Raw genomic sequence first — 23177 nt, 5'->3', positions numbered from 1 at the left:
AGACATGTCAGTAACAAGGTCTACTTTTTCCTACATGCAAATAGTATTTTGTTAAATTTCTGTTATTGGACTCACCTGTAGCGCCTGGAAGGTGTGCGAAAATGGCTCCATCCTGACAAGGAAGGATGCCACAATAATGGCCGAGGAGTAGTGGGTACAGTAGTGGCATTGTGCTGTCAGGTCTGTTAGAGAAAATCACTTTAAAGATACTAACAGTGACATGAATAAAGCAGTACAAGTAAATAAAATTGAGCCAAATGGATACCTTCACTCTCTTTGCCTTCAACTTCTTCGTATCTCTGGATAAACATCCGTTTCCTTTTCTCTGTTTGAGCTCCCATCGGCTTGGACAAATCCCGGAACGTTGCAGGATTTGACAAATCAAGAATCTGTGAAGGACACAGATAAATCATACATTTGACACATCTTTGTCCCCACCTCCCTCAAAGGATCTCGTTACATTTATTGGACCAATTTAGCTGGACTTGGTATTACTTGGGCCGACTGAAATTTCTCCAGGCTCACCGGATAGCTTGCTAAGCCAAGCTACAGAGCAGCAGGAAGGATTTGTTTCACCCTGAGAGAAATGAGTGTCACCTGATGTGACATGTTGCAGTTACAGCAGGGAAGGATAAAAATGGACACAAAATGCTTTTTTAAAATTAGAATTAACAATCCCCATCTTCATTGATGCACTTTTGATTGATAGAGTAAATTGTTACAATTTAGAGCAAATCTTTTGCAGACCCGTTAGCTTCTGGTTGTGGACTCTTGAAAAACCACAGTTTGAGACAATATTTAAGACAGAGACGTCATGTGTAAGGTTTACCTCTGACTTGTAGTCAGCAATGACCCAGGGGAAAACCGGATACTGCATCAAGTCATTGTATGTCCTCCCAGCGATCGTATTCAAATGCATCAAGTACTCAAAGTTACTTATCTCCCCCTTCTAAAGGACAGACAAGAAAAAACAACAACTTAGAAACAAGTCAATTCAGAATAAAGTGGATTACATCAATGCCATTTATTCAACTTTGTTGGCTGCTCCTTCAACATTGGCAATGGATGTCTTCCCAAAACAATCTGTGAGCACAAACAACTTCGTAACATGCATTACCTGCCATTTAACAAGGGCCGTCTTTTCAACCACAGGAGTCTTTCTAAAGCACAACAAGAGAAAATACTTTGAATTAGCAACAGAAGCTGATCACTGAGCAGTGCCTATCAACACAAAGTTTTCCTGCTTGCTTTGTTGCCTAGCAACCACAGTTTAAATGTATGCACAGCAGAGTTCAGCAACAGCAGCGTAGCTGAGGTGAGTGAGCGAACTTGGAAAACAGAGTGTGTGTACACAGCTGCAGGAGCAGTTAAGGGGCTGATGTGAGCTACAGTATGTAGCATAAATAGTGAGCAGACATGTGAAGGATATAGCACATGATGAGGAAACGAGGTAATTAAGACTAGGTTCTTTGACTTGGAGCTACTTCAGCAAACTGGAATGTTTGAAAGAAGATTTGATGACTTGAAGGGCATGTTTTGACATGTGGCACCATTTTTCCCTAACGGAAGTTGATGATTACTTGGACAACAGGGGCACCATCATCTTGTGAAATTCCTGTTTCCCAGCAATGAGAAACAACGGTTAATATCTAACTTGGTGTCAGCTGTTTTTACTTTATTTAGGTATTGTATTGTTGTATAGTTATTTTTTTATAACTGACTGGGAAATATCAATGCTGACAGGTCAATTTGTCCTGTTTAGGTTCTGATTCCACTCTTTGCGAGAAGGAAACAGAAAAGTCACAAAAAGTAACAACTGTTTAAAGTCTTTTAGCTGTTCACTGCTAAATGTCAGCTTATTTCCAGACAGATCCATATCAGGTGATACTGATGTTTGAACAGACATGCTGAATTTGCCCCATTTCTTCAGGCACTACAATAAAAGCTGCTTTTTAAGAAACTAAACCAGTTTGCTTATCTCTAATTACAAGAAAGTGTGTGACTGGCTTGAGAAAATAGATACTTAATAACAGTGTGACTAAACATTTTATTCAGTATTATACTCCTGCCTAAATGTGCTTAATCTAAATAAGGAAAGTGATCAACTACTCCTGAAATCTCCTCTCTTCCTCTGTGGACTAGTAACAGGGCAATAAAGTCCAGGCGCCAAGCAGCCCAGTTGCTAAGTAACGTTATAAAACAAGAAGAACCTCAACTATCCCCGTTCAGATCAGGAAGGCAAGGAAAATTTTGATATAGAAGAATGGTCTTTCCTTGTCATTTAATCACAAAAACTTTCACATACCAACCAAATTGTACTGATCATTGTAAATGTACTTTGAAGGTGTTGCATCTCAATAAAACGTGTTTTGTTTTTTGCACAGAAGTGAGAGACTGTGAGATGAGCAACCAGTTCACAGAAGCTTAAGGAATGCTCTTCACTTGATTAACAACAATCCAAAGGGAAAAATATGGTAAGTGCCTGCCTTCATCCATTTTGATAATAAGTGGTACAAGTCCAAGCTCTAAAGCTATCCTTACAAATAACCTACTGTTGTCTAAATTTAGAACTTAAAAGAGAAATCTTATATAGCCACACAGGTCAGAAACAAGTGATGATCATGAAGCAAGACAACAACAACAAACTTAGACTAACACTAACACAGAAAACACTATTTTAGTTAGTTGTTATACTTAAAACATTTCAATAAAAGTCAGACAACTAGAATTATATGTTAGCATTAGCATGGTATGTATACGTTATTTATGTTTTGACATTATACACCCTTAAAATTATAAACTGTAAACTGTTAGACAAATACCTTTATTTATACAGGTGGCCCCATTGAGACTCAATGTCTCATTTACAAGTGAGACCTATGATCAATATGATGTACTGCCATGCTTTTTTTGTTGTTAAATTGTAAGTACTGTAAGGATTAGTTGCTTCTTGTTGTCCGTCCTTTCATTTGGCTTGGCAATTAAAGGCATATTGCACCTAAAACAAACTGCGGATGAAAGTCTTAAAAGTACAGTACAGACAGAAACTCAAAGATGAAATAAGGATTCACGTGGGAAATGAGTTCAAATGATCAAGAGCCTCTTAAAGTGTGTCCGTTTCGAACGCCAATAACTCCTGACCAAATATTTTGTAAAACTGCACTAAATCAATCATTGCATTTGGCTCCGTACGTGTTATCTAATTGCAGGCAATAATTTCATGCAATAGTTTTCTATAGGAGTTATAATGGGAACAAGCACCAGTGGATAACCTCTCTCATCCTGAGGATGATGAATGAGGCGAGAGAGGGCCTTGGGGTGTAACACAGACACAAACAGACACACACCTTGCTCTTTTAGACAGGGAGGGGAGAAGAGCGAAGCCCTCATTACACTCCCAACACTCACCAACTATCATTTATCAAAGTCCTGATTTGATTCTTTGCACACACACACACACACACACACACACACACACACACACACACACACACGTGTCTGTCAACACACCTGCATGGCAATATGTCACATGCACACAAGAGAGAAGAGCCAAGCAACGCAATCCACTGAATGGTGAGGGAGCATCAGCACTCATTTGTTTTTGCTGTATTACCCAGTGTCGCCTCTCTCCTATTGTTCCCCAGCATTAGCCTTAATTAGAGAGTCATGCTCTTAAATACCCCCATGGGCAACACTGGGTGAGCACGCACTAGTGCAGTCACAACACTGCGATACATGCACACTCATGGAGACACACACGCTGTTCGAGCTCTCATTCCTCAGAGAGCATGCTTTCCCCACCGCCCGAGGCCTACATAAGCCCGTGTATTTGAATAAATCACATCAGCCTCACACAACGCACACACACGCTCACATCTTTACGCATAAACTCACAACCCTTTTGTTTGCTAGAGTACTGTGTGGTGGTGTAGATTAGATAAATTATTGTAAATTGGTCTCTTGGTGAAATAATCTCAAAAGGGAGGCCAAGTTGAAATTTTAAACCGACTTGTTCAGTAATTCTCTGTGCATTGCAGTACCATGCCCAAGAGAAAGGAAGCAAAAGGAACAAAGGTGACCCTCAAAACTGCAAAGAAGGCTATACGCACAACCCCAGATGGACGGCGTAGACTCGTTCTTAGCAACATGGGAATAACCATATTCCCAAAGTGCCTCTTCAAGATAACCTTTGTGGACGAGTTGGACTTGAGCCGCAACCTCATAGAGAAACTCCCAGAAAACTTTGGGGACTTGTCATCACTCAGATGGCTGGATCTACACAGTAACAAGCTAGTGTCTGTGCCCGAGTCCATTGGCAACCATAGGGGACTTACACACCTAAACCTCTCCAACAACTGCTTAACCTTTTCAGGTTTACCCTCCACCCTGGGCTCCCTGACTAATCTGAAGAGTCTCAATCTAGGAATGAATCAGCTTGATGACCTGCCTCTCACTTTGGTGGCCTTGGAAAATCTTCAAGAATTGGGCCTGTTTGATAATCTCTTTAAAAAGTTACCACAATTTCTGCAAGGCCTACGCAACCTCACCAAGGTGAATGTGAAACGAAATCCTCTATCATACCATCAAAGGAAAGATGAGACATTACTGAAGGGAAAGTCAGAGCATAAGGAGGATGTGTATCTGGTCCATGAGAGCAGCTTGTGTAGGACCTGCCTTAAAAGGTGTAAAGCAGAGAGGGAAAAGCTTATTAAAGGAGGTGCGGAAGGGAGAAGGGGAAGGGAAGCAGAAGGAGTAGATAGTTGCATGTCTGAAAAGAAAAAGAAAAGCGCATTTCCTGGCCTGGTGGCACCAAACTCAGTGGCTACAGTCAATCAGGATTTGTGGAGACTACGAGAAAAGCTTGAATGTGTGCAAGTCAAATGACCAGCAGGTCTCCTGATGTCAACTTATCAAAAAACAAAACAGCAGGAAAGGATGGAATGATAGGTCAGTCACACAGCATTTAATAGGCGTGTGCATTATATCAAGCTGTGACTATTTTTGTAAGCTTAATGTTTCTACTGATGATTAAAAAGAAATTTGTTGAAATATTGCCTATGGGTGGTTCTAAGAAACGCATGACACTTACTTGGCATTAGCAATGACCTCAGCAACTCCTCTGCCCTTTAAGGCTGGCACTACTCTGCTCAACCTGTAGGGAGAAAAAGACCAAAGACAAAGATCAGAATGCTGAAAATAAATCTTTCTTATTATCCAGTATATATAAATATGTTACCTTTTATAAGCAGAGACATGGTCTTTATTCAGGAATACCAGGAAGGCTGAGTGACCGTTTTTCATGAAGATCTCAATAGCATCATCCTTACAGTTACAGAGAGAGGGACAGTAGCCTTTTTAAAGTGCATATTTTCCCCCACTTTAAACAGAAATTCTATCAGATTCGCTTTTCCACAAAGATAAGAGCAAATAAAATGTGTGTAAGAAGAGGAAGTTTAAGATCAAATGTGATTGATATCTGTAGGTGTATGGGTGTCTGACCTCTAAAAGGAAACGCATGAAGCGTGCCTCCTTGATATCTTCATACAGCCAGCATTTGCAACTGGCTGCTGGCAGGTCTTTATTTAGCATGATAGAAATAAAGGAATCCCTCACACTGGCAGAAAGAGACACACAGGATGATGAATGACCGACAAGTGAAGATCCATGGTGTGCAGAACTGTAAACATGCACAGTTATACCTGCTGGGGTGGTGCTTCCTGCAACAAACATCTCCAGCAGGGCTGAGGGTGAATCCCTCACACAAGAGCAGGCTCTCCTGCCCAAACAGCAGCAAACCCTCTGTGATTCTGAGGCCGCTCACCATCACAACACATATCTTAGAGATTACCTACAGCAAGAGAGAAAGAGTTCTTGCATTAATGTTCATACTGCTGTTATTGTGTAAAGTACTTTACAATGTATGTATTGTGATTGTAAGCCCAACAAGGGACAATTGTTGAAAATTAGCAACAGCTATAAACGTATGTGCGTTACATCAGTGTCATGTTTTGTACTTGGACTATGTTAAATTGCACTGTCCCATTTAAATAAATAAAAATGAAATAAAAATGAAATTAACTTGTTCTTTTGAACTTTCATGCCAGTAAAATCCTTTCAAACTGAATTTCATTGAGCATAGAGTAGGAGATATACATTAAACCCCATGTGAGGAGCACAATCCACATCAGCGCCCATCTCGCTCAATCTCTAAGGACATGACATGGCAGCAACACAGGCACTTCAGGCCTTATTTGATTGATCATTTTAATCACATATTTTAATCATTATTAAAAAGACACAGTTGAACACTTCATTATCTGAACTGATTGATGGGGTTTAGCAGGCCCGGCCCCCTTTTTTCCAGCAGTGTGTGTTCCATCCAGTGCCAAAGTGAACCCACATGCTGCTTTCAGTACTGGTTGTAGCTAATGCTAACTGCATTGTGATAATGCGTGGATAATTCTATTGTCTCCCCTCATTTCACCACGAGTGCATGCACCTGGCTGTCTCCATGTGTTGGCCCCTCTGCAGGCCCTCTGAGACATAGCGCCCAAAAACCATATGGGGCCCTTACACACCCGCAGGCTCCTCACAATTTATACTAATCAAATCAGACTCCTTACCCCCAGACACACACACACACACACACACACACACACACACGTGGAGGAGAAGGCCCTGCCTGGCCATTATTAGGAGAATTAATCACTGCCACACACACAATAGAAAACCTGATAAGTGATCAGAACCTCTTGTCTGAATGCACACGCAGGGATACGCTATGAATAATATCACTTAAGTGTTTAAGAAGAGTCAAGGTGAGTGAGTCTTAGCGACATGGTAGAGAAATCTTGCACTGAGTTATATCATGTTCAGATTGTGAAGCAGTTTCCAACAGTGAAAGCAAACTGGCACCCAGCCTACTGTCTCCAACAATGACTATATTTCAGAAAAAAATAGTTAAATTTATTGTTATCAAAGATTAAATACATAACAATAAACTTGTTTCCTTATCTCCTTACTGTGCGCTGGACAGATACGCATTATCAGTCTGAGAGCGATTTAGCTGATGATGGGAAGAAGGAGAGAAAAGGAGGACTTTTATTGACTAAGAGCCCTAATGTCAGACCATTGATTTCTCCCCACACACATTATTGTCATAATCACACTATTGGCGCTGGCAAGCTAATTATGAGTGGGTCTCCCTTTGTGTGTTACTGCATGTGTGTGTGTTAAGTCTGTGCATGTGTGTGCATTTTTCAGAGCTAATGACTGTGTTCATTTGACAGGAAGCTCAGCAGGACTCATGCACTCAACCACTGCAAGACAACAGGACACACTTGCACACATCACACACTTACTAAGCGGATGTAAGACAGCTTGCATCACCTCCTACTGTTTTTATTAATACTTCTGTCAGAAACATTAAAAGCCGCGGCTGGTTGCCGGAGCGATGAGAGTCCCTGTCAACATGTGCACTGGTTTCTAACTCACTGTAAGAATGAGAAGAGCTGTGCTGGGCCTCAAGATTAAAACATTATACTAATGAGGAAAGATGAAATTCTGATAGCAGCACTGGGCAATTGGAATCCCTTAGTCTACATCAGATAATTATGATTGTGAATATTAGTAGGGTGGGAAGCAGTTGTGCTTCTTTTTAGGACCATGTTTGCAGCCCAGCATACCAACACACACTCCAACCCAAAGTACCTCCTCTCCTGGGAGCAGCTCCTGCAGGATGACACGTATGTCCGGGCAGTCTTGCGTGAGGGAGCAGGGCACAGGAGCTAAAGGGTCGGGTAGATCCTCGGTGATAACAGGTGTGTCTTTCAGTGCAGGGAAAAAAGTCAGTCGATCACATAAATGTCCTCCATCCTCTTCCTCGTCTTTAACCTCAGCAGCAACTTCACACAAGAGCTTAGGCTCTGTTAGAATGAAAATACATTTCCCCACTGAGCATAATGAGTCAATACAAAAAAATAAATTAAACAATCAGGTATCATCTTTACCCGCGTCACTTTCTGATCTGTTTTTGCCAACTTCGGACATGTCAGGCCTTATACCCAGCATTCCTAGCGCCTGTTGTAAAAACATATGACATTGTAACAGGTTAGACTGTACACTATCTGAACATCAAATGTGTTTCACACAAAAGTGTTATACCCGTTTGGACTGTCTCAGAGTCTTTCTGCGAATACGTGATCTCGTTCGATTGCGTCCTTCAGCAGCGTCTTGCACCCAATCTTGGCTCAACAGCACTCCTGGGCCAGGTCCGAAAACGGCTCTTTCCCTCAGCAGCTCGGCCTCCAGTTTCAGCCACGTGAAGCTCAAATGCTCCCACTCAGAGGCACGTACCTGCGAAACGAAGCAGAATAGTGGGGGGTGAAGAGCCACAGAGGTAAACAGCATTAGACCCGCTTTTAAATTTGTAATAAAATACACTGCAGCGTATTCATGTTAAAAATTTCCATCAAACCTGTAAGTGGTTTGCCCTCATTTTTTCCAACACTTTGTAGCCTCTCTGTCGATGCGATTCCATGTTGGACAAAAACTCCTGCAAAGCAACAAGAGTAACCTGATGGGTGCAAATGAAAAGAGGGGCAGCACAATCACTCTTCCCCCAGCTCATATCGTACAAACACACACAGTACACATCATGTTCACATAAATTGTATATGCATAATAGTATTGTTGTTTCTTCATGCAATTACAATGCATTCATACAATTACATCTGCTCTAAATTGCATTCACTGGGCAAAATAAGCTAGTGGCTACAGTCTTACAATAACCCTGTCTGGAAATGTAATCATTTGTTGGTATTATCTAATTAACATAAACATTAATATTGCTGAGCCACACCACCGTAAAGGGCAAGGTAAGTGTGTGTCTATGCTTTTATATTGTGCGAGTCAGAGTTTATGCGTCGATTAAAAGAGGATAGAAATGAAAAATGAGGGAAAAAAATAAAACAAAGCCGTGTTGACACTGCAGGATGCTCATGTTCAGCAGACACACTGGGATCATATTCTGACTGTTAACTGCTTCATTAAGCCCATCATCACAGCAGTGCTCGCTGAGAGACTAGTGAAACAACATGTGTCCATCCTCACAGCTGACCCAGGAAAGCCGTTTAATTGACTGAATGAAAATACGGTAAGTCTTTATATAGAGTCTTATTTACAGATACTAATTCTATTTTGTGAACTATAAACCCACGAACAGAATAATTGATTTCAAGTAGAATAAAAGGAAAAACAACTAGTTCTGCATTACAAGAGATGCAGGAAAAAGGAAAAAGAATTCGGGGGGGGGGGGGGGGGGGGGGGAGAGAGAGAATAAAAGTGAAACCCAAAAATGTTCCAAACTTTGACAAGCTCGCCAGAGAATGAAAAGTGTTTCTCTAAATGACTGACTGCCTATTCAAATGAGAAGTTGTAGGGAAAAAGAAATAAAGGGGTAATCTGAGGGGAGATTATAGAAATATTACAGACAGAAAAGAGTGTAATAATGAAGTTTGCAAGCTAGAGCCATGTTGTGACAGATAAACAGCAAGTCGGCGTCATCATCTCCTAATTTCATTCCTTCATTTTGACAAACATAAGTAATATATAGCATTAATTACCCCATTTAGCAGATAGGAACCTCATTGGCTTTTTAAATGCTGCATTAAATACATAACTCATCTCTTCCCTCTGCAATTAACATCAGAACATCACACTCATTTCCATTTTAATGACTTCCCAACAATACGCCACCTTTGATGATAAGGCAACATAATGTCAACTTCATTCTGGGCTGGCAGTGAATGTGTAATGAACTTAACGTGATCATTAGTGCTGTTAATTATCTTTCTAATATGAGGACACAGATATGATTATGGAAACTGCATTCGGTGATGAAATAAATCTCTGGAAGGATTGCACTGAAGCTTGACTGAGGACACAGTCTGCCTATCAGTCTCTATATTCTCATTCATTACCTACAGTGGGCTTTAAAACTCTTTTTTGTTCAACAAATGTACATTTCTGAGCCCAAGAAACTATGCTCAGTGCTCTATGCAACCATGGATCCTGTGTCTGAAAAGAGACTCCCCATAAGCTCGTCACATGCCAAACAAAGGTCATAAGTTGATGATCCAGAAATTAATTAATGACTCACTTGTTTCTTCATGAGGAAGGATGGGGGGGAAAAAAAAAAAAAAAAAAAAAAAAAAAAAAAAAGGAGCTGACTGGCTGACCGTAGCTGATGATTCCATTTTTTTTCCTGAGCACTCAGTGCATGCTGCAACCTATTTTGAGCAAAGTGGTGCAACTCACTGCAGAGAGGGAAAAAAAAAAAAAAAAAAAAATTCTCCTCCCTCTTCTTTCCTGCATCTCAGATGGAAAAACAATTCATCACCCTCTCTGATAGCCTGTCAAAGACTGATATGATAAAGAATAACATCAAATGAATAATGTTTTCATCAGATTGGTACCACTATAATTGCCAACCCGATTTCTGTGGGCAAGAGACGTGCGCAAGAACACACACACTTTAAGGGTGTGAGACAGACACACAGACGCGGTAATTTCATGCCTGTGTGCCTGAGTAATATGTCCCTGCTCCCTGCTCCAGATGGCTCGACGTCTTAAGCGTTGTGGGGGAACTAATGATGTGGGCCACGTGTTTTTCGGGGGGAAAAAAACAACAATAAACGCGTCTTTAACCTTCAGCTGCAAACAGTGTGTTGTAGTGAGTGTTCCCATGGATTGGCCTAACAGATATCAATTACAATGCCCACTCAGGGGCAATCAGCTGTGATAATCCAAATCTATTTAAAGAAATAATCAAACACCCCCACAGGGCTGGATGGCCCACAGCACAAGGATAGTGGTGACTTTGGGATGAGTGTTTGGCACAGAGCTCTAGGATGCAGAGACACATGGGAAAGGTAACAACCCCACAATCCTCACAGGGGGCAACAGTCACAGAGCTTGGGCCTGCTCTGTGCAGAAGAACCAAATACTGAGACAACATAAGTGCACAATTACCTCTACAGTTACTGACTCTGGAACTGATTTTCCCAAAGCTGAGCGAAGAGCACTGCTGATGTCAAACTTCTTCTGAGAGCTGCTGGCCACTTTCTTATTCTGATACTCTGAAAGAAAGTCAGGGTTTAGATGTCAGTATCATGGCACTAATGGTCAGGCATTACCTCCCATGGCAGGAACTAACCTGTGTGTAGAAGCCAGGCTTTGCGTGCCATCTCCTCCCAAAGAGGACTAATGTCAGTCATGCTGACAGGCTCTGTCTGCACTTTGTGGCTCGCTGAGATCTCTATCTTATAGGTTTCTTCAAGCATGCGTTGCCTCTCCAATATGACCTTTGACCAGCAGGCCTCCACTAAGGACACTAGCTGGCTCTCATCTGGAACACACAAGCACCAAATTGTTCTGAGTGACCTGGTGGACTTAAAATTGACAAAATGTCAGACTAAAGTGGTAAAAGTAAAGGAAAATTCATATACCTGTCAAACCATCTCCTCCATTGCTGAGGGATCTGGATTGCTTAGTTTTGGCAAGAGACAGGCTGGATGAACTTCTGCTCCGTTTTTGTGCCACACACCCAAAACCTTCAGGATAGCTACAAAAATGTGAGAGTGTGAATTACCAGTGAATCAGGTTTCACTGTGTGCGCACTTGTGTGTGGGTTTTGTTTTTCTGTTACCTGCCAGAACGTATCAGTAACAAACAGTGAAGAAGGCAAGTAACAAAGTTGGCATTTCCATTGTAAGTTGCCATTACAACATCCCAGCGTTCCATTAAGGTCTGCAATGCCTTGATGACCACTTCCTTTTCTTCTTGGGAATGTCGCGGTTGAGACAAGAAGTAAAGGAGGACTTTATTGGTGCATGAGTAGAGGTCAGACACAATCTTCTCTTTTTGACTTTGGCCTTTCTCTAGAGCCTAGAAGAATACAGCAGTGCATTTATCATCAGTTAAAATAAAACCGAAACAAAATGAGTCATTTGCGCACTGTGGGCAGATGTTGCACCATCATAATTTAAAGTTCCCACTGATTATAAAATTGTCTCCAAATTAACAATTTATAGAGCAGCTTTGCAAGTTTTGTTAATTTAATATGTACACTTTTTAGAGGAAACATTCACATACCATTACATGCATGTTTGTGTATGTGCATTTGTCTCACCACCACAATCTGATCTGCGAGGAAGTTGAGCAAAATCTCACAGTCTGCCAAATAAGTTCCGATGTAAAGTTTCAATAGCAAAGTCTGACTGAAAAGCACCACATTCTCCATCAGTGTAACCATCCGTCCTTCAGGCCTCTCGCTACTGGAGTCTGGGAAATTAAAATAAAAAAAGTAAACACACTTTTGTGTACAGAATTCAAGTATTCGTATAAAGCATGGATTGTAATTCTACCTTGTGAACTCAGATGAGTGTTGTTGTCTTCCTCATCGCTGAGCATGTAGATGATATTTATGACCAGCTCCAGCAACTCACTCTGAAAACTCTGGCTCTGTTCAAATGATGCACCATCAGGGGAAAACTGCAACATTTAAGTAGTTAAGTGGTTAGAAATTAATGAGACAACATGTTGATAGGTAAAAGTTTTCTCTTTTAATTTGATGTTTGTTGCCATCAGCATCTGCACTTGCAGTGTCTAGCTGAAAACGTGTAGAACTCTGCACTGCTTGCCCTCTTTGTGCTTTGCCCTCCTAGTGGTGAATAATTTAATTGAGAATAGCTTGACTATGCTTGTTTTAGTAACTGAGTATAGAGTGGCACCTTCTGGACAAATGAGAGTTTTACAGTATTAGTGTAAAATAAAGAGGCCTCTTCAATGGAAATATATTTTTGTTTGTGATAAGGACATGTTGTCTATGTTTGATATATTTTATGCCGAAACATTACACAATAACTTGTACTCATGTAAATTCACCTCCAGTAGCAGAACAAAAGGATGAGCGTTGGTGTTGGCAGACACATTGAGAAGACTGTCCATAAGAAGAATACGGATGAAATCAAGGACTGGTTTCTGGGTTTGATGACTCTTGACTGTATCCTCGCCTTCACTCACTATGTTGCACTTCCTGGCCCCCTGAAAGACATGAGAAAATGAGTGAATAAGACCAGAGAGAGGAGAACTGCTAAAGAATTTTGTGGAACTAGAACACCACACAGACCTCTGAAATATCCAGAGGGAAAACAACGCCAGCGAGCGCGTGCAGGAATGTGGGTGATGCCCACAGTGGGTCTCTTGGCCGGAGGTTATGAATGAGACAAAGAAACTGCATCACGCTTGCTGGAAGCTGTGACTCCCATGATGTATCAGTGACTGACTTGCACTTCGATGGCGAAAAGGGCTGTAAGAACAAAAGCAAAGTTATTAAACATGATCCATTTCTGGTGAAAAACTGAAGTGCTATGCTTATTTATATTACCTGAGTGACAACAACTTTGACCAATTCCACCATTATTAAACCAGCTTCAACACAGAGGGGCTGGGCAGGAGTCTCCACTTGGTTGTCAATAAGTGGCTGCAGGATATCATCCAAACAAACCTACAGTATATCATAAATTATGACCAAGACAGATTACTACATTTAAAAATAAATAAACAACAAATTACCCACATTTCCCTTTGCAGTGTGACTGGTCTTCTTCCCCTGGAGCAGAGCAGCCAGAGCTTCATACACGTGAGGTAGATGAGACTGTTTGATCAGCAACTCCCGCAGTACATCAAAACCAGAACACGTGGTACTGACGCACTCGTGAGACCAAGAATTGGCTTGAAGATTGTCTGGCAGCATGGCAAAAAATTACTGATATTAGTTGGTTTTAGGTGAAATACTTATATGTGTAAAATTAATAAGTAACGTTCTCTATAAAAACTGCTGTTTAGTGTGGTTGTATTAGTACTTAAAAGCAATCAAACTTCTAATTAAACAAGTAAATATAATGTTAAACTTTATGTACCCATGACAGCAAAGGGTTCTTCCATGCCCCCAATGAGTGTTCCTGGAAGAACTCCCTCTCTGAAGCTTCTCTGCTGGCTTGGACTTGACAGAAAGTGTGTGAGGAGAATGAGACCCAGTTTAAATGTGGAAGGATGAAGGTGTGGCTGAAGGAAGAACAGGAACCAATCACTGCCCAAGGCATCAAATACGACCTTCTGTTGACTAGCAGGGGGGAAAAAAATTTTCAAGGTTAAGCAAGAAAATGGATAAATTCTTTATGCTCAGAATTTGGATAGCTAAAAGGTAACAGACTCACTCTTTGTTTAAAAAGTTGTCTGGCTCAAGGATTTCGCAAAGCAAAAGCAGCATCTGGTTGCGGATCCAGATGAGGCTGGCTGGGCCGGTACTCTGAGCTGCAGCACAGGGGAGACAGGCCTGGCTCAGTACAAGTAACAACTTGAGTTAAACATGACACACTATGAGATACGGTTTTGGTTTTTTGTGCTGTACCTGGCACATCTTGTGAAACATCAGATATTTCACCGCTTTCAGGTGCATTACTGGAAGGAGGAAGAGTGTAGACCAGGAAAAGCCCAAGTCTAATCAAATAAAAGGAATCCAGAGAAAGTATGAGCCCTTACCAACCATAATGAGATAACATACTTTTTTAAAAATGTAACAAAAGGACAGTTGTTGTTGACAGTGCGTTCCCTGTCTATACCTGCTTATGTCAGTGGCGGTCAAGTAAACCTTAAGGAGAGATGTGATGACACGAGAAATAATCACAACCTTCTGAATGGTCACAGCAGGGTCACACAACTCAAATAGCAGCTTTGGTAACATGTCCACGCTGTGGATGACTGCTGCATTCCCGTTGTCACTGTTGAGGATACAGTGAAGGAAAGGCAAACAGTATTAATATCAATCGCAATCTGTTCCCACAGACAGAAAATCTAATACAGCAATCCACTCAAACATTCAGTCTTCTCTTCAGCCTCTGTCGCTGATTCTGTTGAACATTCCCTTGACTTTCTGTCATACAGTTCCAGGATATCGATGGGAAGCCGTTATAAATGTTGACAGAACAACCGATAAAGTCTGTCATCAATTCTGAACAAAAGCCTCTTTTGTGCCCCGTACCTTGTCAATCATCTGAGTTAATAATAAATTAGCTACTACATATGTAGACACTGTGGTCGGGTTACACGTTGATAACAGTGGAAATTACCCTGAGGAATTCAGGATTTCAGCAAAGTAGTTCAGAACTGAAAGATGCAGACTGTCTGGAGTATTCTGCCACACCTGAAAAACAGAGAGACATTAAGATTCTCACTAGCCTTCAAAAATAAAATAAAACAATAACAGGGTAAAATTTGGATACCCACATCTAGGTCACACAGCAGAGCTTGGAAAGCAGGTGTTTTCTGTAGGCAACCAGATCCATAGCCCGGCTCAAATGAATTTGTGAGATGCAGAACCAACTGAAAGGTTCGGTGGCTGACCAGACTGCTCTTCATCTTCAGCAGGAAAGCTAGCAGCTACAAGGACACACATAAAAAGAGATAACAACTGTAAACAGCAGATATTTATGTCTTTTAATAAATCAACTGTGCTACTCCAGCACACGAAGATCTCACAGACCTTGTATCCATTTATGCGGTTCATTTCCTGCTGCATGGCAGAGTTGGTCTCCAAAACAGAATGAAGGACTTTAACTGCTGCATACAAAGAGCTATCATCTGGTGCCATTGCAACCAGACTGAGAACAACAGCAGGTCCACCGACGTACAGAAAACCATTAGATGCAGAACTAGGGGTGAACGTACGCACACCTAGAAGGAAGTAGTCAAACGTAAAACAATAAATGAATAAATAAAGTGTCAGTAATAGGGAACAACAGTTTCAGGACAATATTTGAATTACCAAAATGTCCAACCAGCGCTGCTCCTATGGTACGAGCTGTACCACTCAGGTGTTGGCTGATGTTTTGAGCAAGGAACACAGGGGTGGACTGATCGCGACATGTTATCCCCATCTGCAATTAGACACATGGATTACTACAATCTATTAAAACAACAAACAATTAGTTTCAACAAAAGGCTCACCTTACCTCTTTAGCAATCAGCCTGCAATCCACCTCGTTGTAATCCTCTCTGATCTGAACAACAGTTGTTAATGTGGAAACTGCTGGGTTAATGCCAAATGAGATCCTCTCCTCAGGAACAAGTCTGAGAGGGAGAGAGTCATGATCTCGATCATGGCCTGGACACAAGCAGAGAGGTAAATACAGACCGGTGAAGTATATCAAGTCCAGCGAGTGAAGCTAAACAATGCACAATGGATGGATTCACATAATGGATCACAATAAACTGTCAAATTCTGTATATTAAGAAAAACTACTTGTGCAATTACATGCAACTGATGTAATAATTTAAAATAATCTACCATGATGTTTTTTTTGAATGAGAACTGTTATGACACTATCAAACTTGTACTTAATTGTAGGTTCACATGATGAAAACTCATGACAAAAGACAAAATCAGACTAAACCTAAAGTGCCCATTTAGGATGACTCACTAAAAGTGAACAAATTAGAGATGTGTGAAATTAGTGCAACGCTGACTCACTTGTGTTTCGCAAAGCCAGAAAATTGCCAAGGTATGCGGTGCCTTGTGTGTATATAGCACCCACTGCCTCAGAGCTCAAAGCCTCTTCGAAAAGGTAAGACGGACCCACTCGCCACACTACAGCAGCATATTCCTTCCAGAGAGGAGGTGTCCCCATTACTCCATATACATCAATCACAGCTGAGGGGTCCATGGAGACATGCTGACCAGGGAATGGCTGAATATACTTCATCTGACAGGAAATGGACACATGAATGAACACATGAATGCTACAGTAAGACTTTGAATCAGTGCAGCTCCTCTCTCCTCTCAGCAGCATACCTTTCCTGTCCCCACTGCTTTGCCATTGAAGTAGGCCGAGGTCACACAGCTCTTCTTCAAGTCTTTGGCCATGACCACAGCCAGATGGTGCCACTGACCTGGGACCAGCATACTGGAGCAACGGAACCTCAGCGACGTAGGCAAAGATGTGGGACTGCTTACTTCAGCTTCCGGCTCCATCATATCTGTTGAAAAACATGGAGGATAATGGTCTCTGTAGTTTAAACACCTCACTGCAAAAACACTGATGTTTTTAACTAAAAATTAATTAAAATTCAAAACAAATTCTGCTAAGTTCATACCAAGAACAAACAGTACTCTCACCTAGATATGTTAATGCTTCCTCCTCTGTAGATATTACCAGACAGCCGTCATAGGCTGAGAAGGAGATGGACAAACAGATGTACTGTTGTTCAGTGCGGGACATGTGGCGAACCACAGACAGTAAGCGGATTGGGTGGGAATCGCAGGCTGAACTGAACCTGTTGATCTGGAACCAGCAGGTAAATGAAAGACCAGCTGTAGGTGGAAAACTTCTGCAGTCTGAAATATGAGAGGGAACTGATTAAACAGTTATTCAGAATCATGCACAAATCTGCAATAATAAAGTATGGGGACTTGCCTCCTCCAATTCCACCTGTTGAGACTGAATCAGCAGTCACGCCTTTCACTGTGGCCAGAGAGGGGAGGAAAAGACAGCTACAAAGCAAAATGTTACATTACAAGTATTTAGCAAATGGCTGATTTATTTATTTATTTTAATTATAAGGTAATTTTATGTGCAACACTTACAGCACAATATTTTATTAACATAATGATTTAAAATTCTTATCTCTTTTCACTACTGTATTCTCACTATTTTTCCTTTCTTATCACTTGATGAAATCTGATACTGCAGCAAAAAACAACAACAAAAAAAACAACAAACAAAACCCCATCTAATCATCTACTCTATTTAATATTGCAAGAGTAGTCAGAAGCTCAGTGAAGCAAGAACTCACCCATATCCACTCTCACTCATGTCAAACTCCACAAAAGCAGGTGAGCAAGAGAGTCTGTGTGGTTTAAAGGTCCGCGGTGAAGTCATGGACACGAGACTGAGGATCTGGTGGACAGGGATTGCTGAACCAATGGAGTTTGTAGACTGCAACAAACTGAAGCTGCGCTTCAATGTCTTTACCCCTGTATTGTGACCTGGTTTAGACAACAAGCAAAATCTAATGTGTTTCATGTATTAAAACCAAAGCTAAATCTCAAGAGGATGAAATGAAATATTTATTGATTTAAAAAAAACAAACAAAAAAACCTGACACATGTGTACCATTTGATACAGGTCCGTTGGTTTCTGGGTTACATTCTGACTGTATTTGCTTGGCTGTTTTGTCTCCCAAACACATGAGAGGATCCCCCAAACACAGGAATTTTCTGAGGAGGGAAAGGTTATATAGACAATATTGTGGGTTCAGTACAAAAAAGAAATACTTTGAATATAAACTCCAGTTTATGTGCATAACTGACCTGAAGTCTGAAGGAGTGATGCACTGGGAAGAGAGCTTCTCCAAAATGCGTGTAACAGGTAGATGTAGTGGGTGGTTAGGAGTGAGCAACATGCTCTGACAGTGGGCCAGGAGGATGGAGACCAGCCCACCCTCACACATAATCTGACGGTTTCGCTCAGATTTGACCATTGCCTGGATGTGGTGTGCAAGTGAGAGTTGGACTTCCATTGAGAGCTGTGAAAGAGGAAAATAAATTTCTCTAATGCCGGGCCTCTTTGAGGATTAAAAAGTATGGCACATTAGAGATTGTAAAATGTCAGGTATGGAAAGGTACCTGTGGGTCCTCGTGAGTAAAAACCGATGGAAGGAGAGTCATAATAACTCTGATTGCTCCTGGGTGAAGAATAACAGGATCACAACTGAACCTACTATAAACCAGGCAACATAAAAATAAAAAAAGAGATTTAAAAAAAAAAAAAAAAGGGGGGGGGGGGAAAGGGTCAATACTTGACATCACAGACAATTAGTACATTTATGTGTACAATTTAGATGTGAATGCATAAATTTATATTAAGAAAAACCCTCCAAAATGAAATATCCACCTGTACTGAGACTCCGTGCAAACTGAGGGACTCCTGGGCACCATGTTTCTGGAACTTCCCTGTTTGTCCTCCATGGACTGTGAGCCTGATCCCAAGTGGGCAGGAGGAGATCCTGAATAAACTCCTTCATGTGCTGCTGTTCCATTTGATTTTCTTTTATTGTCATCACATCCATCCTCTCGCTCTGGTCCCAAATTTAACTTCTGAGGAGAGTATGTTCCTGTGGCAAACTGGTCGAGAAAGGACAGCAGCCTTATACATGTCGGAAGAGTGAGAGGCAGATTGGGCTGTGGTGTGGAGGGAGAGGCAGAAGCTACAGGGGATTCTGCCAAATCAACAAACTGGTAGAAGCTCTTTCCAGGAGCCTGGTTTTCTTCTCCAGTCCAGGGACAGGAGCACTTTTCACCAACCCACTTCTCTCTCCCAGAGCCTTCAGCATGGAAGCAGCCAAGCTGAAGTAGAGCCTCTGCCAGTTTTTCATAAAAGCCACCAGTCTCAAAATGATGGGCATTTGCAGTGTGAAGATGCACAACCACAGACAAAATGTGCAATGTGAGGAGGAGGTGGTCAACTAGTGGTTGATGCCCCAGTGACTTCCACACTTCTCCCTGCGGAGGGTTAGATAGGGCTCCTTCCATGTCCGTCACCAGAGACAACAGTCCAGTGAAGCCTCCTGCCCTCCTGAAGGCATCCCAACTGTTGGGGCTTTCCAAGACCTTCAACAAAGACTGAAATACCAAAGACAGAACTGAGACCATTTGAACAATCTGCATGTACACTAAAACACATTTTAGCTTAATAATACATTTACCCAGTAGATTCTGATCAAGCATTGACAGATAAAGCAATGTAATAGGCACTAAGCCTAAAATCTTGGCTTTTAAAAGATCTCCCCATTCAATTAAAACAGTGTCATAAAAAATAGATGAAACGTATAGATAAATCATAAATCATTTCTGGTAACTAGTTTTTGGAAGTGAACAAAATCCCATTAGCCTTTATCAAATTTAGAGAACTAATCCATCAGGTAGGTAATGTGTGAGACAGAACGCAGGGGGAAATGTGATTAACTGAAACTGGAGTAATCACAATGGCTCTCAACACTTGCTAGCCCAGGTCGCACCCAATCTGATTGCCACCTGCTATAACCATGTTAGCACAAAGAACAGACACACACATACACACATACCCACACTTCCAGAAAAAAAGCGTGCATGTGTGCACAAACAAGCACACGCGCTCACACACAAAGTACACATAATATCAGCAAGTAAGTGGTCTTCTTGCTGCCATCTATAAAAATGGACACATACAGTAGGTGTGTAACTTGGTTAAGTCTAATCAGATCTGTCCCATTCACTGATCTGATAGAGGTGGTAATCTTCTGAGTGCCACAGCACAAGGCTGCAGGTCTAATCAAATCGGTCCAGAGTTAACAGCTAAACGCATTTTAGCAAATCAATCTGCATTTGTCCATAATGGAATAAGAGTCCCACATGCTAAGAAAATAAATTCAGAAGCTTATTATGTTTTAAGTGTATTACTATTTGTTATGATGTGATATAGAGGCTACATGCACAGTTCAACTTAGATCACTGGATGTGTGTGTGTGTGTGAGGTTGTCTCTGATGGAGGGTCCATGTAAAGTACCTGCAAAAGGTCTTGCTTTAATCCAAGTTCCTGCTGTGTGGAGGAGCAGAGAGCTCCAATGGCTGTACTCATGAATTCCTCTGGGTTAATCTCAGCTAGCTGCTCCAAAATGCTCAAAGTGGACTCTCGATACTGATCAACATCCAAGAAGATCTTGATATAGGGAATCATACCAAGGTCTCGCACTGAAACTGGAATACATGTGCAAAACATTTAGCAAAAACAGTGTGCAGCTTCAAGACAAATGAAAGAAAGAAATATTTATTATGCCTGGTACACAAGTGACTGGATATGGAAAGTATGACTGCATGTACCTGTGTTTTTGATTGAACGCAGAGTAAGGGCTGACACAACTTGAAGCATGCAAGTAGTGAGCAGTTTCTCGCCTTCCTCGATACATGGCAGCTGCTGAGAATCTAAAGAGAAGGTGTGAACCGCAGGGCACATAGTCAGGATGAAAGATGCACTTTTCAGGTTACATTTGCCTGCTAGACCGAAGGTACATAGCCAAATACAAAGAAGCATACGAGTTTCATTTCACAATGACACACTTTGTATTCTTAAGTACTCTTTCATGGCCAAGTGTTCTGTTCATTCCCAAGTTTTTTGTAACGGCAGGCATTATGTCACACAAGCACCCTTTGTCTGCACTTAGTACTTGTACAACTAATTATATGACAAGTTGAGGAAACTGAAACAATCATTTATACCCATTTTAGGACAAGAGACTACTCCAGCCTTCCTCAGGATTTTAGCTCTCCTGCGGAGTTCTCCAAGCAGCAGCTCCAGCAGACCCAAGTCAGTTAGCGCCTCGGAAAGCATTGCACTGTGCATAGTCATCCTTCAAAAACAGAGATTTTATTTAAAGAAATTAAAAGAGCAGTACACATCATTTTTAATATTTAAAGACAGACATTTAAATGATCTGAATAACCCACCTTTTTTGCTTTTAAAGACAACTGTTTTTTGGCTGCATTCTTTTTTTAAAGTAATTTCACTAACAAGACCAAAAACAATATATATATATATTTTTTATTTTAGGATTAAAAATATATATATATATATAAACGAGCAAGCAGGAACGTACTGAAAAGATAAATATTTTAACAACTTGCACTGCTTACTTGTGAAAACTCTTAAGAGCCACCACTCCAAATTCTATCCCTGCCACCGCACCGGCCAGAGTCCCAGCCCAGCTCTGCTTCAACACATTCAACAGCGCACGGAAAGTCTCATGGGGGATGTAGTTCAATTTAAATATCACCTGTTTAAAATAAAAAATAAATAAATAAAAGATATTTAATCAGGCCCTGTATGCTTGTTGCATTGATGACAAAGGATGCATATGTATTTTACTGTCAATATCAGAAATCATACCATCTCTACAAGGGAAAAGAAGAGTTTCTGGACGGGAGCTGGTTTACGCCACACACAAGTAGCCAGCTGGGCCACTGACTGAACAGTCCACTCCAAGAGGAAGAAATTGGCTGGGTCTCTCTCCCATATTGTCTGTAAGGTTCGAAGAAGCTGGCAGGCAAGCAGAGAATCCTCAGAATGCATCAAGGAGGCCTGCAGCAAGTGGAAGGCACGAAGGTTCTTCACTGCCAAACCTGGAGACACGAGTATGGAAACTAAAATGTGTCCAAAGACTAGAACACTTCTCAAAATAAGATTTTTGCTTTTAGATCTGATCAGATTTGAGAAAATATGTTCTATATGAATGGGTAGGGAATGCACTCTTATACTACTTTATGACACAGAGTAATGTGAAACAATATCAGTTTGAGGTCAATTTAGCTAAAAGATGTTTTGAATTTAAAACCTGAATTATCCGTGCAAATTCCTGGCATCACAATGTGAATGTCATAGGAAAACAAAGACATAAACAACAGAGCACATGTTCAATCTCACAAACCTATTGAGTTATACAAGCAAAGATTTGATAGTGTCGCATGCATAAGTGCAAAAGAAAAGTAGCATGATCTACCTTGATAGAGTTTGTTTACTGTACTGTCAAAATATTAAGAGGAGGCCTTACATTTAGGTGCCAAAACACACTTGTGTTTGTCATGAATAAATAAAAGGCTGGTTAGTAATAGGATTCATTTTCTCGATTACACAAAATTGCATCAAAACCAAATAAGGTCAGCATAAAACAGTCCCTGGTCCCTCTGCTGGAAACAGATCTACTCCTTGATGTGATAGATGGGTGTTGAGTGCGTGTCTGTGTGTACGCTGGGATGATATGTATGTGTTTGTTACGGACACTCTATTTATGAGTGTTGATAGAGATGTGTGTGCATCCATGATAGATGACTGGTTGCTGTAGGCCAGTGGTGAATGGATGTGGGGCATCCTAACAGAGTTAGAGGGGAAGCCTCCACTTCATCATCCCAGACATAATCACCTCAGCTTCCTGTTAACCCGAGGGGCGTTGTGTGCTGCAGTGGGGGTAGCTGTATGGGGAGTCAGGATGTGTGGGAAATCATAGGAAGTGGGTAGTGTAGTTTGGGT

At 41.2% G+C, this 23177-nt stretch overlaps 2 protein-coding genes across 7 annotated transcripts in view; one reads left to right on the top strand and one right to left on the bottom strand.

The window, feature by feature from the left end:
- The window catches only part of wdfy4 (WDFY family member 4), a 39010-nt gene that overhangs the window by 9104 nt on the left and 6729 nt on the right, over nt 1–23177 (bottom strand). For all 6 annotated transcript variants that reach the window (XM_085428222.1, XM_085428225.1, XM_085428226.1 and 3 more), the window contains 45 exons: nt 22041–22273; nt 21788–21927; nt 21374–21504; nt 20978–21079; nt 20664–20854; nt 19014–19741; nt 18746–18839; nt 18431–18645; nt 18234–18337; nt 17914–18106; nt 17535–17611; nt 17237–17455; nt 16913–17097; nt 16592–16823; nt 16074–16225; nt 15887–15998; nt 15605–15795; nt 15349–15501; nt 15192–15265; nt 14685–14843; nt 14474–14562; nt 14280–14376; nt 13983–14185; nt 13640–13806; nt 13448–13567; nt 13190–13369; nt 12946–13104; nt 12426–12552; nt 12191–12342; nt 11708–11946; nt 11508–11623; nt 11216–11407; nt 11032–11138; nt 8477–8554; nt 8164–8355; nt 8010–8079; nt 7711–7925; nt 5700–5848; nt 5500–5614; nt 5237–5322; nt 5090–5152; nt 1118–1160; nt 830–949; nt 266–389; nt 76–182 (listed from right to left, as the gene is read on the bottom strand). In XM_085428222.1, coding sequence (XP_085284348.1) covers nt 76–182; nt 266–389; nt 830–949; nt 1118–1160; nt 5090–5152; nt 5237–5322; nt 5500–5614; nt 5700–5848; nt 7711–7925; nt 8010–8079; nt 8164–8355; nt 8477–8554; nt 11032–11138; nt 11216–11407; nt 11508–11623; nt 11708–11946; nt 12191–12342; nt 12426–12552; nt 12946–13104; nt 13190–13369; nt 13448–13567; nt 13640–13806; nt 13983–14185; nt 14280–14376; nt 14474–14562; nt 14685–14843; nt 15192–15265; nt 15349–15501; nt 15605–15795; nt 15887–15998; nt 16074–16225; nt 16592–16823; nt 16913–17097; nt 17237–17455; nt 17535–17611; nt 17914–18106; nt 18234–18337; nt 18431–18645; nt 18746–18839; nt 19014–19741; nt 20664–20854; nt 20978–21079; nt 21374–21504; nt 21788–21927; nt 22041–22273 — 6995 coding nt within the window. The remainder of the gene's footprint in view (nt 1–75; nt 183–265; nt 390–829; nt 950–1117; nt 1161–5089; nt 5153–5236; nt 5323–5499; nt 5615–5699; nt 5849–7710; nt 7926–8009; nt 8080–8163; nt 8356–8476; nt 8555–11031; nt 11139–11215; nt 11408–11507; nt 11624–11707; nt 11947–12190; nt 12343–12425; nt 12553–12945; nt 13105–13189; nt 13370–13447; nt 13568–13639; nt 13807–13982; nt 14186–14279; nt 14377–14473; nt 14563–14684; nt 14844–15191; nt 15266–15348; nt 15502–15604; nt 15796–15886; nt 15999–16073; nt 16226–16591; nt 16824–16912; nt 17098–17236; nt 17456–17534; nt 17612–17913; nt 18107–18233; nt 18338–18430; nt 18646–18745; nt 18840–19013; nt 19742–20663; nt 20855–20977; nt 21080–21373; nt 21505–21787; nt 21928–22040; nt 22274–23177) is intronic.
- On the top strand, nt 1516–4884 carry lrrc18a (leucine rich repeat containing 18a). The gene is made up of 3 exons (XM_085428227.1): nt 1516–1641; nt 2385–2474; nt 4038–4884. Exon 3 carries the CDS (start codon nt 4042–4044, stop codon nt 4882–4884), a length of 843 nt encoding a protein of 280 aa, XP_085284353.1. The 5' UTR covers nt 1516–1641; nt 2385–2474; nt 4038–4041.

Source organism: Rhamphochromis longiceps, linkage group LG13 (assembly GCF_057381845.1).
Source record: "Rhamphochromis longiceps isolate RC_006_pf linkage group LG13, R_longiceps_female_GT1.1, whole genome shotgun sequence".
NCBI lineage: Eukaryota > Metazoa > Chordata > Actinopteri > Cichliformes > Cichlidae > Rhamphochromis > Rhamphochromis longiceps.
The sequence above is the reverse complement of the archived record's forward strand: the minus strand, read 5'-3'. Positions and strand labels throughout refer to the sequence as shown.